The 15,541-nt window shown below is 43.5% G+C and overlaps 1 protein-coding gene across 6 annotated transcripts in view; it reads left to right on the top strand.

Moving 5' to 3' along the window:
* XYLB (xylulokinase) overlaps positions 1-15,541 on the top strand; it is a 65,926-nt gene that overhangs the window by 42,342 nt on the left and 8,043 nt on the right. For 3 of the 6 annotated variants that reach the window (XM_044252671.1, XM_044252669.1, XM_044252668.1), the window contains one exon: positions 5,148-6,224. The exons of 1 other annotated variant lie outside the window; for it this stretch is intronic. In XM_044252671.1, coding sequence (XP_044108606.1) covers positions 5,148-5,225 — 78 coding nt within the window. In that variant the 3' untranslated portion in view covers positions 5,226-6,224. Of the gene's footprint in view, positions 1-5,147; positions 6,225-11,381; positions 11,423-15,541 lie in introns of those variants that run through there. 2 more of the 6 variants (XR_006385079.1, XR_006385078.1) reach the window with 2 other exon arrangements.

Here is a 15,541-nt window from a genome sequence, read left to right as displayed (position 1 = left end):
ACTCTTGAACAACACAGGAGTGATGGATGCCAGTCCCCTTGCAGACACAAAAATGTGCATATAACTTTTGACTCCCTCAAAACTACTAATAGCCTACTGTTGACCAGAAGCCTTACTTAAAACATACCTAGTCAATTAACACAAGTTTTCTATATTATATGTGCTATATATTACTATAACTGAATAAACTAGAGAAAAGAAACTGCCAAGAAAATAATAAGCAAAATGCATTTACCATCTACTCTATTGAAAAAAAATCCACCTGTAAGTAGACCCACACAGTTCAAACCCATGGTGTTCAAGGTCAACAGTAGGTTTGGTTCTTCTTTCCAAAAGGTAAGTTTGGCTCTGTCACTTAATATTGAAGTTGATGTGTTCAGCTAATGGGGAAATCATCCTTTTTGGGTTTTAACTGTCAGGGAAACAGAGCAAAAGGAGCCAGGTTGTCAGCTGAGATTCACAGATACTGCTGATTTTATAGCCCCAGGGGTCAGATCGATTGCTGGGTATGTCTTCAGTGTTCCATATGCCTCAGAACGAGCCCTTATACTTCGAGGGTTACAGAAACCACAGAAAGACTCTGTCACTTAAGCGTAAGACGTGCTGCATTTCTAGCCCTCAGATCTGAAGTCTGGATCCAACAGAGGTGTGCAGTTCCCCAGGCCAGGAAATCCCCCCCTTGTTACAGCTTGGGTTCTCTGGAAAGCAGACCCTGAGATGCTAATTGGGGTGCAGGACATTTATTGGGGGTGCTCTTGGGATCTACATCCGTGGAGGGGGAAATGAGGAGGCAGATCGGGGCACAGCGAGGAGGTGAGCCATGGGGCAATCCCTGTGGAGACCTCAGCCAACCCTAGGGCAAGTTCTGAAGCTGGGCTGACTCTTTGGACTCTAACCTAGCTAGGGTGAGGGGGCTGGGCCATTACACCTCATGTCAGCTGGTCTCTGTATGCAGGCCACCCCAGGATGGGGTAAGGCAGCACTCTCTAGCCAAAGCCATCCCCAAAGGGGGCTGTCAGCTGAGGGCTGGACAAATAAGGCCTTTGTTCTTAAGGAGCACTTTGGGTGGTAGGCCACCGCATCCAGTATACCTCTCTTCCTGTTTGCAAAACATTCTGGGGCTGTGCAGACAGAGGGCGTTATTACTGATGCAGCAGGCAGTAGGGGCTTCATGCTTGTCCCAGATTGCCTTGGCCCTTAAGTGCCATGGGACGATATGGAGTGGGCCCAGGAAGATACTGTGCACACACTGTGTCTGTGTCACAACCGAGTGACCCCAAGCTTAGGAAACTCCCAAATTATAAAGGACCTGCAAGGCAGATCTGCCCAACCTTTGCCCTCAATGGAAACATTTTCTGTACTAGCCTGGTCAGCAAGTAAATTTTCCCTCTGCCCTGAGGACGACTCTATCTCTATCTGCCAGTGCTATTTGCTGTATAAACATTGAGAAGATAGTCTGCAACAAAGGCTGTCACTGGATATGTAACACATCATGGAGAATTGTCTCCCAATCTATCTTGGTCCAGAAGCTCCCCGTTTCCGGGTGACCACAAAACCCACACATGTAGGTGTGCCCTAGCTTCTATTACTTTGTCCTTAAGTTGTGTGTCCTTACCTTTAAGAGGCAGCTCAAGGCTATAGGAAGATCTCAAGTGATATAAAGGACCGTTGGGTTTTCATTCTTACCTTGCCTGTCCTACAGCATGTGACCTTCATGTGACCTTGAGCAGCATTTCTCATCTCTGAGCCTATTCGTCTGTGAAGTGGGGATAACATCTGGTCCTGCCTACTTTCAACCCGCTAACTGTGAGGCTTAAAAAGACTCCTTGGGAGGCACCTGGGTGGCTCAGTGGGTTAAACCTCTGCCTTCGTCTCAGGTCATGATCTTGGGGTCCTGCGATCGAGCCCCACATAGGGCTCTGCTCAGCAGGGAGCCTGATTCCCCCTCTGTCTCTGCCTGCCTCTCTGCCTACTTCTGATCTCTTAAAAAAAAAAAAAAAAAAAACTCCTTGGCTCAAATGGCTTTATTATGTAACAAGAAGTCTGACTGTAGTCTGGGGGCTGGTTCTGTGGTTCCACAATGTCAGGCTCTGGGTTACAGTCCCTGTGGTTCTACAGATCAGCAACGGAAAATGGCAACATGATAACCACCTATGTCACTTACAATTTTCTAGAAGTCTCATTTAAAAATAAAAAAAGGAAAAATAAATAAATGACTAACTTCAAATATATTTTTTATCTAATCCAGTATGTCTGAAATACTGCCATTTCAACAGGCAGTCAATAAGAAAAATCGCTAATGTGCTATTTTACATTCCTCTTTTTTGTAAGAAGCTTTTGAAATCTGATGGGCATTTAGTCTTGTAGCACTCATCCCAGTTCAAGTGCTTCCAAGCATATATGACTTACAGCTCCTGTGTTGGGTAGCCCAGCTCTCAATGTGCTCCAGGTGACCCCAGGATGTCTGCAGCTGCTCCAGACATCCCACTCCCCTCCCCACACTGTATCCATAGGCAGGACTGAGAGCCTGGCATTGGGCAGCCCCTCCTCACACGCTTCTTGCTCATCAGGGAGAGAATCCTGGTCTGCTCTCAACTCCCAATAGGACCAGGCTGCCGCTTGGACCTATAGTCACACTTGGTTGTAAGAAAGGCTGGGGTAGGTTCTGGCTCTTTTGTCCTCTAGAAGGAGACCCACGAGGGAGAAGATAGTTGGAGAAAGCTTTAGGGCGGCAGACAACTGCACGTGTCTCCTTACAGGGAGCAAACACTCTGTGTGTGTACCACCTCCTTCCCTGGCTTGCCCATGACCAGAGTCACTAAGGGCTCCTGGAACTCCATACCTTCAACCCAAGGGCAGCATCAGAATCCTTTGGAATGCCAGGTTGCAAGCAGCAGCAGGCTGTGTCTGTTGGTGGAATGACCTATTGGAGGACTGGTCTGTAAACTCCTTGGGAATGGGGGACTGTGCTCTGTGTTCTTTCTGTGGAACGTACACCAATTGGTGTGCTCAATGGGAAACTCAAAACCATACCAGTGTTTTCTGCCTGCTCAGCTGAATATTGCAGTTTCCTCCTAACAGAGGAGGTCCAAGCTCTCGATGAGTTCTCTGTTCTCTGTCACCTTCACCAAACTGCCCCAGATGCGCCCAGAGTGGGCCCTGGGTACATAATCAGTGACTAAAGCACTTGACTTTGGAGCCAATTAAGCCAAATGAAGGAGTGGGATTGGCATGAGCGAGTAGTGGCATTTGTGAGTCGCAAGGAAATCTGGGTCCCTTGGTTAAGTGTTGCTTGTCTATAAGACCCCATGTGCTGACCGGAAGTGCCCACATTTCTCAGGCAACGCTTATTGAGTCACGGATGAAAGCAGCTTTAAAAAAAAAAAAAAAAAGGAGGGGGGGAAGGAAGGTTAAGAATATGGAGTTGTGAGGGGCACCTGGCTGGCTTAGTCAGTGGAGCACGGCACTCTTGATCTCGGGGTGCTGTGTGTGAGCCCCACATTGGGTGTAGAGATGATTCAAAAATAAGATCTTTTAAAAAATCCTTTTCCCTTATTGGTTTTTGGTTTGGGTTGATTATCTAGCACACTGCATATATAATTTTGTAGCCCACTTTAAAAAAAAAACACTATATGGGGCGCCTGGGTGGCTCAGTGGGTTAAGCCGCTGCCTTCGGCTCAGGTCATGATCTCAGGGTCCTGGGATCGAGTCCCGCATCGGGCTCTCTGCTCAGCAGGGAGCCTGCTTCTCTCTCTCTCTCTGCCTGCCTCTCCATCTACTTGTGATTTCTCTCTGTCAAATAAATAAATAAAATCTTTAAAAAAAAAAACACTATAGTACAACATGAGTATTTATATTCTTAAAAGTGAACATATACATTATTTTTAATGACTGCAAAATATTGTTTGGCTGTAATTTACTTGTGATTTTATATGTCTTAGAGCAGTTGCTTCTAGTTTCTTTGTTTTCTGTTTTTGTTTTTACAAAAGATTTTGCCCATTTACTTGAGAGAGAGAGAGAACACGAGCAGGGGGAGCAGCAGAGGAAGAGGAAGAAAGAGGCTCCCTGCAGAGCAGGGGAGCCCGACGCAGGATCTAATCCCAGGATCCTGGGACCACAACCTGAGCCGAAGGCAGATGCTTAACTGATTGAGCCACCCAGGCGTGCCTTCCAGTTTTTAAATTACTGTATTGAAATTATGTGGGTAAAAGGTTGAGAAAACCTTTTCCTATTCTGCATGAGAATTTGAACTTTGGTTCAACTACTAGCTCTGTTTCCTTTGGAATGTCAACAGTATTACTGTGCAACATCGCCGATGTAAAGATGGCCTTTAAGTGGGGCCCTGCATCTGGAGGGGGGAAAACCATATATACCTGATGGGAAGTCATACTTAGGGCCTCCCTGAGCCCAGTGATGTCTCATGGACATGTGTCTTGCCTGCAGAGTTGTTATAAGAGATATTCCCATGGGGCATGAGGTTTCAAAGCCAGGGTGCCTCTTGCACCTGTACCATGTGGATTTCACTCCTTTGCATCTGAGCTGTAGGATAGGAGGCAGGGAGACCCTTTCCTGGACACTTGAGCAAACTGCTGTTAGGACCACTACGTCGTCTTTGACTCAAGTTTGTTTTTCCAGTGTGCCGTACTGGTTGTACCCTGAGGGACAGAATGTGTGTGGCCCATGGTGGTCTTAGGAGATTGGACAGTTAGTGGTATAGCACACTACATTTAGGATGGTTTCCTTAGGAGAGCTTTGTAGAAGTAGAATAACTGGGCCAAAGTCTGGGCATTTTCAAGCCCTTTAATACCGATGTACGGTCAAGTTGATTTCCAGAAGGGTTGCACCACAAACTTCACCAGTTGTGCAACAAGATGGCATTTCTAGATATCTTCACCAGAATTTTTAAACATTTTGTAGATTTGGTAACAAACTTTTTGGTCCTGATTTGCATTTTTTTAAAAACTTAAGCTGTAGGTTTGGGAACTACTAGTGTTTCCTCTTTTGTGAATTGATGCCTCCTTTCTTTTGCCAAGCACAAACGCTTAAATTGCAAGTACATGGCATGCTAAATTTTAAAATTGTAAATTGCAAAGAGATGAGAGGCACCTCTCCCTCCCCATTCTAAACTGCTCTCTCTGCCCCTCTAGGTCTACGAGGCCCTTCTCCCACGGTACGCCAAGCTTGAGCAGAGAATCCTGTCCCAGACCCCGGGGCCTCCAGAGTGAATTCCTCAGGCCCAGGCAGCCCGTTAACCCTGCCTGCCTAGGCTCACGGATCCCACTTCGAGACGTACGTGCTCCTCCTAGACAGCAAGGATCCTCTTCCCTGTCCTAAGTGACTCTGCCTGCCCGTCTGACTCCTTGTGGTGCTGCCTGGGACTACCTGAAACCCACCTTAGCGCATCTTCCTGAATGTAAATGGGCTGTTTCTGATTCTGTGCCCTTGTGCCCGGGGCAGGAAAGCCTCTGTCTTCTCCTGCCCTTTATCTCGGGGGACAAGATAAAGCAGTGAGTCTGGGATATATCCAGTAAAAATTGTGACTTTGCCCCCTTTCAAATGCAGAAGTAAAGTGAATACAGGGACCTAAATTGGGTGAATGGTGGAGACAAAGCTGTCCCCCCATATCCCGACCCCAGCAGCCTCTTCCCCAACTCCCACTCTGGCTTCTCCTCAAACTCCTCAAACTGTAGCCCACAGCCACCCGCCCCCTCCGTACTGTGACCCTGCTCCCCCCAGTCCATCCTCCTCCCCCCACCATGCCAAACTGATCTCAGCTGCTGCCTCCCTCCTCATTTCAGAGTCTGAAGGGCTTAGTAGTGGCTTCCTTTCTTGTCTTTCCTTGCTCACCCCTGCACCTTCCATCCCTTGTCACCTTCCAGCATCTGCCCCCTTCATCCTTTGTGATCTCTCCTCCCTCCCCATCCCCACCTTTTGTAACTCACTGCCTCTTACCCAAAAAGCTTGACAGGCCTAAAGACCAAGCTTTCTGTCCCCCGCCCATCCACCCTGCCTACTGGCTGCCTTACTCCCCAGAACACCAGACCACTTGCAGGAGCCCTCTCCCAAGTGGTACAGGGTAGCACCTCCCTCCCTCCGTCCCTTCCTTCAGGAAGAATTTCCCTAATTCTGGATTTCTTTGATTCTGTTTCTGTTTTGTCATTTAACATATTCTCTATCTTCTGTATTTCCTATAAATTCCTATAAATTGGTGATTTTCTCTTCAACCTCTGTGCTATTGACCTGGAGCTAGATAAGTTTTCGTTGTGGGGGCAGCGGGGTCACTGGCCTTGACCCACCAGATGCCGGGATGCCGGTAGCACGCCCTCCCCAAGTTGTGACAATCCAAAATGTCTCTAGGCATTGCCATGTTACCTCCTGGTGGGGAGAGGAAGACAAAATGGCCCCTGGTTGATAACCACTGACCTGGAGGCTTGATCTGATGCACATGTGATTATTTCCCTGTTTATGTCAGACAGCTTCCTAAGACGGTGGTGTGTTCTTCCATCAGGAGGCACATGTGTCTGGTTTTCTCTCATTTGAGGGATTCATGCCTAGCTCCATTAGTTCACTAGGGATACAGTCTTGTTATTCCTCTTCATTTACCCGGGATTCTTCTATGTGACAGACATTTCCTATCGACTTACCCAAAAGAGCTAGGAGAGGCTTTTCCTCTGTTCACCAGTTTTCAAAATAATGGGTTGATTCCCAAGCATCGTCTAACAGCCAATAGGTTTTTTTTTTTTTTTTAAGATTTTATTTATTTATTTGACAGAGAGAGATCACAAGTAGGCAGAGAGGCAGGCAGAGAGAGAGAGGAGGAAGCAGGCTCCCTGCTGAGCAGAGAACCCGATGCGGGACTCGATCCCAGGACCCTGAGATCATGACCTGAGCCGAAGGCAGCGGCTTAACCCACTGAGCCACCCAGGCGCCCAGCCAATAGGTTTTTGTTTTTAGTGCCAATAGGATACATTTGATATATTTTGTGTATTTTAATCCATTATGGTAATTATTTCTGTCCTTGCCTTCTTTTTGATAGTCATTCTCTGCAACTTTTCTCCTGTTTTCCTGATCTGCCGTTTCTTACTTACTGGTACAAACGCTCTGTGTAGTCCTTAATGACTGCTGGGCCCCCAGTTTTTATCCTCATCCCTCTTTCTCTCCCATTTTGTTCTCTTTTATTGGATGATTTCGTCTCTTCTTGGGTTTCCACTACTTATAGGCCAGGAGCACTGACCTTTGCTTCCATCCAGAACTCTCCTTGGAGTCTACCAGAATTCTCACTCAGAGGAGTACTTCATACTCCACTTACCTTCCTTTGTCCTTCTCCAAACCTCTTCCTCTTGTGTTCCTGTTTCAGTGAACTGACACCACTGTTCATCCATCCATTGATTGAGGAACCCAAACCCCAAATGCAGATGTCCTCCCCCTTTCCCATGTCAGATCAGTCACCAAGCTGAGTTTGGTTATTCCTTTGTTAACTCCTAAAGCAGTCCCTTTCTCTCCTTCCCTCCTGTTTTACTTTGGGCCCCTTTATTCCATGCTCAAATTATCACAAAAGCTTACAGATAAAGTCCTGTGTGATCTGCTTCCTGCCGAGTCCCCCAAATTTTACCTTTGCTGCAGGCCCTTGCCTAAATTAGAACCTCAGTTAAACCAGACTACTTATGGTTTCCACCCGGGGTGGAAAAGTGCTGCAAACCGGGTCTGAGACCTGGTCGATCAAGGCAGTGGATAGGTGGACATTAAAGGAAGAGCTTTAGAAAATGAGTGGGACCAGCGGCATCTCTTCTGAGAGAGATGAAGTCTTGAAAGGAAGCAGTGTCCCTAGCAGGCTTGGTAGATGAAGAAGAAAAAGAAAGCAAAAAGCTGAAGATAACAGCCTATCGATAGCAAGTCAAAGATTCAGAAGAAAATGGACAACTTCCCCACCCCTAGTTCCTAGACATTACTTATTAAAGACACTTTACAACATTAACCAATTGAAAAAGATTGTCTTGGACCAAGAAACAGAGAAAGCCACTCGATCAATCCATTTTACCTCTGCCCCCAAAGAATTGCATGTTATTGCAAGCATGTCAACATAAATAGAACAAGGAATTCACTGTGTATACAAATACAGGAAGAAAACAGAGTGAGAATCATAACTTTTCAAGCCAAGGAAATACTCCAAAATAAAGAGAACAGAAGAGAGTAAACCATAACAACCCTCCAATATGAACTCTAAAATAAATTTTGGAACAGTTGTGGATAAGAAAGATACCACAGTTCGGAAAATTTAAAACTCAGAATAAAAATGAAAAAGCAACAGGAATATATGAAGAGAGAAATGACCAAGCTTGGGGAACAATTTGAGTGAAAAATTAAAATCATCATAGATAGGAAGACAAAATCAATAGAGATGACTACAAGTATAGTAAAGCATATAGAGGTTGGGAATGACAAAAGCTAAGAGAGCAAAAAATACAGAGGGAGAGCTGAAAAGGTACAGAATGAAAATGATAGGTAAAGAAGTAACAGGCAAAACTGGAGCTCCCAGAAGCTACCAAAAAAGAAGACAGTGGAATTTGTTAATAGTTAAAACTGCTCCAGGGCACCTGGGTGGCTCAGTGGGTTAAGCCGCTGCCTTCGGCTCAGGTCATGATCTCAGGGTCCTGGGATCGAGCCCCACATCGGGCTCTTTGCTCAGCAGGGAGCCTGCTTCCTCCTCTCTCTCTGCCTGCCTCTCTGCCTGCCTCTCTGCCTGCTTGTGATCTCTGTCTGTCAAATAAATAAATAATTTAAAAAAAAAAAAAAAACTGCTCCAGGAGAGGGACACCTGGGTGGCTCAGTCTGTTAAGTGTCTGCCTGTGGTTCAGGTTATGATCCCAGGGTCCTGAGTTCAAGTCCTATATCAGGCTTCCTGCTCAGCAGGAAGCCTGCTTCTTCCTCTGACGAATAAATAAATACAATCTTAAAACAAAATAAAACAAAAAACCTGCCCCAGGAGAAATTTCTGAAAAAGCACAAAGAAGACCTAAATCTTTATCTTGAAAGGGCCCCTTTGTTTCATAGAAAAATTGACCCAGAATGATGAATATCCTAGCAAACTATTAAATTTTGAAGGTGAGGAGAAAAACCCCTCTGGGCCAAAAGAGCTAGTTTCTTACAAAGGAAGGGTCAAATTGGCATCGGACTTCTCAAAAAGCAAGTAGCAATGGAGCAACATTTTCAAGAAATATAAAGAAAAACAAAGGAACTAAGAATAAGTGTTTTGTATCAAGCTAAGCTGTCCTTTAAATATCAAGGATATGTGTAAGTTTTTTCTTAAGATTATTTATTTATTTATTTGACAGATCACAAGTAGGCAGAGAGGCAGGCAGAGAGAGAGGAGGAAGCAGGCTCCCTGCTGAGCAGAGAGGCCAATGCAGGGCTCGATCCAGGACCCTGAGATCATAACCTGAGCCGAAGGCAGAGGCCTTAACCCACTGAGCCACCCAGGTGCCCCGATATGTGTAAGTTTCAATCATGTGAGAGCTCAGGAAAATACTGTACTCATAACCCCTCAGGATCTTACTTCAAGACAAACTTCAACCAGCTAGGAGATGATTCGGGAATTTCAGCAAAAGGACTGGTGGTAAGCATTGAGTATCTAGTTTCAGAGCTAAAACCAAAATGAAAGAGGAGATGGGGTGGTAGAATAGTATCAAATGATATTCTTTGAAAAGGTAGAAGTCACAGTGAAATGAATGAAAAAGAAGGGAGAGGAGGAGGACAGGACAAAGAAGTCTTTGTTGCAAAGGCAGTGTGTACAAGGCAAAGAGCATCATTTAAAGTTGACAAACCGAACAGCTGGGGTTTAAGTAAGGAAAAAGGAGACAAAAGGATTATGAAAAGGTACAAGATAATTACTAGAATAAAGATAGAAATCTCCCTTAATGCTCAAAGATACTATAATAAAAGCAATAAATCACATAGTGAAGAATGCAGTGAATATAGCATCATACCCAGTAAATAACAAAAATAAGCATAGAGTTAAATTACTAAACTAAAAGGCTCAACTCATCTATTTTAAAAAACTTCAAAAATGAGCAAAGGAAAAAAAAGGCAAACCAAGAAACAGACTGACTCTTTTTTTTTTTCCAATTTATTTATTTTTAGAAAAACAGGGGACGCCTGGGTGGCTCAGTTGGTTAAGCAGCTGCCTTCGGCTCAGGTCATGATCCCAGCGTCCTGGGATCGAGTCCCACATCGGGCTCCTTGCTCGGCAGGGAGCCTGCTTCTCCCTCTGCCTCTGCCTGCCTCTCTGTCTGCCTGTGCTCGCTCTCGCTCCCTCTCTCTCTGACAAATAAATAAATAAAATCTTAAAAAAAAAAAAAAAGAAAAAAGAAAAACAGTATTCATTATTTTTTCACCACACCCAGTGCTCCATGCAATCCGTGCCCTCTATAATACCCACCACCTGGTACCTCAACCTCCCACCCCCCCACCACTTCAAACCCCTCAGATTGTTTTTCAGAGTCCATAGTCTCTCGTGGTCCACCTCCCTATCCAATTTACCCCAACTCCCTTCTCCTCTCTAACACCCCTTGTCCTCCATGCTATTTGTTATGCTCCACAAATAAGTGAAACCATATCATAATTGGCTCTCTCTGCTTGACTTATTTCATTCAGCATAATCTCTTCCAGTCCAGTCCATGTTGCTACAAAAGTTGAGTATTCATCCTTTCTGATGGAGGCATAATACTCCATAGTGTATATGGACCACATCTTCCTTATCCATTCGTCCGTTGAAGAGCATCTTGGTTCTTTCCATAGTTTGGCGACCATGGCCATTGCTGCTATAAACATTGGGGTACAGATGGCCCTTCTTTTCACGACATCTGTATCTTTGGGGTAAATTCCCAGGGTCATAGGGAAGCTCTATTTTTAATTTCTTGAGGAATCTCCACACTGTACTCCAAAGAGGCTGCACTAACTTGCATTCCCACCAACAGTGTAAGAGGGTTCCCCTTTCTCCACATCCTCTCCAACACATGCTGTTTCCTGTTTTGTTAATTTTGGCCATTCTAACTGGTGTATGGTGATATCTCAATGTGGTTTTAATTTGAATCTCCCTGAGGGCTAATGATGATGAACATTTTTTCATGTGTCTGATAGCCATTTGTATCTCTTGATTGGAGAAGTGTCTGTTCATATCTTCTGCCCATTTTTTGATATGTTGCCTGTTTCGTGTGTGTTGAGCTTGAGGAGTTCATTATAGATCCTGGATATCAACCTTTTATCTGTACTGTCATTTGCAAATATCTTCTCCCATTCCGTGGGTTGCCTCTTTGTTTTTTTGACTGTTTCCTTTGCTGTGCAGAAGCTTTTGATTTTGATGACTCTTTTTTTTTTTAGAGCAGGCTCCACACCAGCATGGAGCCCAGTGCAGGGCTTGAACTGATGACTCTGAGACCAAGACCTGAGCTGAGCTCAAAAGTCAAAAGCTTAACCGACGACTGAGCCACCCAGGTGCCTCAAGAAACAGACTCTTTAACTACAGAGAACAAACGGGAGGTTATCAGAGGAGAGGCGGGTAGGAGGATGGGTGAAAAGAGGTTATGGGGAGTAAGGAGTGCACTTGTGACGAGCCCAGGGTGATGTATGGAAGTATTGAATCACTGTATTGTACACCTGAAACTAGTATTAGTTATGTATAAGCTAACATGTATATGTATGTTACCTAACTGGAATTTAAATTAAAACTTGAAAAAGTTCAGATTTGCTTACAAACCAGCATTCTATTATCTGTTATTTACAAGAGACTTATGAAGTAATTGATCCATAAAGGCTAAACATTAGATGGGCAAAAATATAATAGGCAAATACAAATCATAAAAAGCAAGATTACAATATTGATATATGACAAAGGTAAAATTCAGGAGAAAATTAATCAAAGAAGGACACTATAATGCTAAAAACCACAATTCACAATGAAGGTAACTAGTTACAGCTCTGTTATTTCATTTCTCAACTTTAAATTATTTTCTTTGATTTCACCTATAGATTCCAAAAGAATGTGTATGTCTTCTGAATATATATTGCACTTTGCATCTTTTAATAAGGAATACTAATACATAATCAAGAATATGCCTATTCTCACAGAAATTTGCCATTTATTATATCACAAAGAAAACCTCTAATTTCCACAAAATAGAGACAATACAGTCTTCTTTAACCACAGTGCAATAACATGAGAAATGGGTGCACTTGGGTGGCTCAGTGGGTTAAAGCCTCTGCCTTCAGCTCAGGTCATGATCCCAGGATCTTGGGATCAAGCCCCACATTGGGCTCTCTGCTCAGTGGGGAGCCTGCTTCCCCATCTCTCTCGTCCAGGCAGTCTGCCTACTTGTGATCTCTGTCTGTCAAATAAATAAATAAAATCTTTTTTTTAAAGATTTTATTTTGAGGGGCGCCTGGGTGGCTCAGTGGGTTAAGCCTCTGTCTTTGGCTCAGGTCATGATCCCGGGGTCCTGGGATCGAGCCCCACATCGGGCTCTCTACTCAGCGTGGAGCCTGCTTCCCTTCCTCTCTCTCTCTCTGCCTGCCTCTTGCCATTTGACAGACAGAGATCACAAGTAGACAGAGAGGCACGCAGAGAGAGAGAGAGAAGAGAAAACAGGCTCCCTGCTAACCAGAGAGCCCGACTCGGTCCCGATCCCAGGACCCCAGGATCACGACCGGAGCCGAAGGCAGAGGTTTTAAACCACTGAGCCACCCAGGCACCCCAATAAATAAAATCTTAAAAATGAAATAAAATAAAATGAGAAATGAATAAATATATATTTTTAAGTCTCACCTGGGGAAAGACTTTCTATGAATTACTCTTGGGGCAAAGGGGAAATATAAACCAAAGTTTCAGAGCTTTTAAAAAAATATTGATAATTAAATCTGTGAGAAATAATTAAAGCACTGATAGGTGAAATATAGCTTTAAAATACTATCACACATGTCAATTATACTCAAAAATTTTAAAATACTGTAACATTGATAAAAAATGCAAAATAAAAATACAACTCAAAAGCAAGAAAAACAAACAAACAAACAAACAAACAAAAACAAAAAAAAACCCCAAAAAGAATATAAGAAGTAATGATAAAATCACACATTAGGAAAACAGGAAAAATAAAATTAATGAAGAGCATTTTGCTTATTTGAAAAACAACTGAGACACCTGCGTGGCTCAGTCGGTTAAGTGTCCCACTCTTGGTGTTGGCTCAGGTCATGATCTCAGGTTGTCAGATAGAGCCCTGCATCAGGCTCTGCACTCAGCATGGAGTCTGCTCATTCCTCTTCCTCTGCCCCCTCCCCTGATTGCATTCTCTCTCTCTCAAATTTTAAAAAAATCTTTAAAAAGGTAAAAAGAAAAACAATCAGAAGAGACAAGCCATTAGATAACTTAAGTAAAAGGGGGAGGAAGTAGAAATATCAAAAGTAAAAATACTAGTGAAAAATTGACATTAAAACAAAATAAATTTTAATTTTAAGGACTATTTTGTACAACTCTGCAAATAATTTGGTAACCTAGATGAAATGGTAATGACCTTAGGTACTAAAATGACTCCAGTAGAGAAAGTTTAAGCCTTTCTAGGTCATAAGGGAATTAGAAAAGATAATCAAAGAGCTGTAAGATGAAAAAGGCTCTAGTTCAGATGGTTTCACAGGAGGATTCTACCAAACTTTCATCGTTCAGGTAATCCCTTTGCTACGTAATGTATTCCAGAATGCTGGAAAAGAAGAAACACTTCCAGTTTTATGAAGCAAATATAACATTGATCCCTAATATTAGGTTGCAAAAATAGCCCCAATTCTCCCCTTATCCCTATGTCTACATACTTGGTCATGAAGTTTTGCTGTGCCCTCCCTCTCTGACTCTGGGCTCAGCCATGCAAGTCTGGTCAACAGGATTTTCACAAACAAGGTGCAAGCATTGGCTTGGAAAGTCCTTATGCCATTGAGATTTCTCTCATTTTGCTCTCTGCCTTTATTATGAATTATTTGTGCCTAACCTTGCCTGACCAAAGCCATCCTGGGTTAGTCAAGATCACTGACATCCCAGACTTGTGAATGGGTCCAGGTGAGACCAGAAGCACTACCCAGCCAGGTCCAACCTAAATCCCAGCCTGCAGATTGATGACCTAAATACATGTTTATTATTTTAAGGCATTAAGATTTAAAGTGATTTATTCACAGTAATAGATAACTGATACACAAATTGGTGCCAAATAAAAAAACTAATATCTGTGACATTGGAGCTGGCCTCTGGGTGGGGCTTGGAAAAATGGTGAGAAAAATTTGGGGGGCTGAAAAATGCAAAGAAACTGAGCACCTGTGGTAACTTGGAAGATAGAAAATGTACCTCCTGAACATTTGGGCTTGAGAAAAGACATTTCTAGGCAGAATATTGAAAATGTCAGCGGACTATTACTCAGAAAAGAACTAACCAGATTTGAAGTACAATTTAGATGGAACGTAAAGGTGCTAGAACAACAACTTTCTCATCTCCCTTCCTTTAAGCTTACAAAGATATCAGACTTAACGATACAGCTTTAGGTGAAAACAAAATCAAGGGCTGAAAGACACTTTGCTAAGACCTCTGAAAGAATCAAGGCATCGTCTAATGGACTTTTCCAATTGACTAAAATGACTTCCAGGAAATATAAGATTCTTGTCCCACAGTAGCCTGATACCTAAAGTATCAGTGATTAAGCCCAGAGGGCAAGTGATATCTCAAAATGATTGGGTATGGCTTTTGGTGTAGAGAGTGGATTCAGATCAGATACAGAAGATCCACAGAACATCTTTATGGAGCTATACTAATAAAAGTGACATCAACCTAGATTAGAAGGGACTAAATGTAAAAAGACTCTGGGCCCCCAACTTTCTTTGGACAGGAAGCAGACTGAGGGAGTTATTCAGAAGACATGTTTTCTAATGCCTTGTTCAGAAGTGTCCAAGGAGAGCAATGCAAAGTGAAAGATATAGAGGGTGAAACCAGGAGCCATGGAGAACAATGGACTGGATGCCACTTTCAGTGTGGCAGATAAACTCTAAAACGGCCCGTAATGTATTCACACCCTTGTGTTACTCCCACCTCCTGAATGTGAGCAGGACCTGTAACTCCCTTCTAATAAAAAATGGCCAAGGTGATGGAGAATCACTTCTGCAATTATGTTACCTATGATTATAACTGCTATCTTGCTGGCAGGCTCTAATGAGTCTTCCTTGCTACCTTTGATGAAGAAAGCTGCCCTATGGAGAGACCCATATGGCAGGGAAGTGAGCAGCTTCTGTCTAATGATCATCAAACAATTGAGGCCCAAAGTCCAGCAATTCACAAGCAGCTGGATCCGCATGACTTTGGAAGTGATTCCTGCCCTAGTCAAGCTTCAGATGAGACCTCAGCTCTGACCAACATCTTGATTATAGCCTTGTGAGAGGTTCTGAAGCAGAGGACTAGAGTACCCAGGTAAACCATATACAGATTCTTGACCCACCGAAACTCAGATAATACATGGATGTT

This window comes from Neovison vison, chromosome 6 (genome assembly GCF_020171115.1).
Source record: "Neovison vison isolate M4711 chromosome 6, ASM_NN_V1, whole genome shotgun sequence".
NCBI lineage: Eukaryota > Metazoa > Chordata > Mammalia > Carnivora > Mustelidae > Neogale > Neogale vison.
Note: the sequence above shows the minus strand (reverse complement) of the source record. Positions and strands in the feature narration are given on the sequence as shown.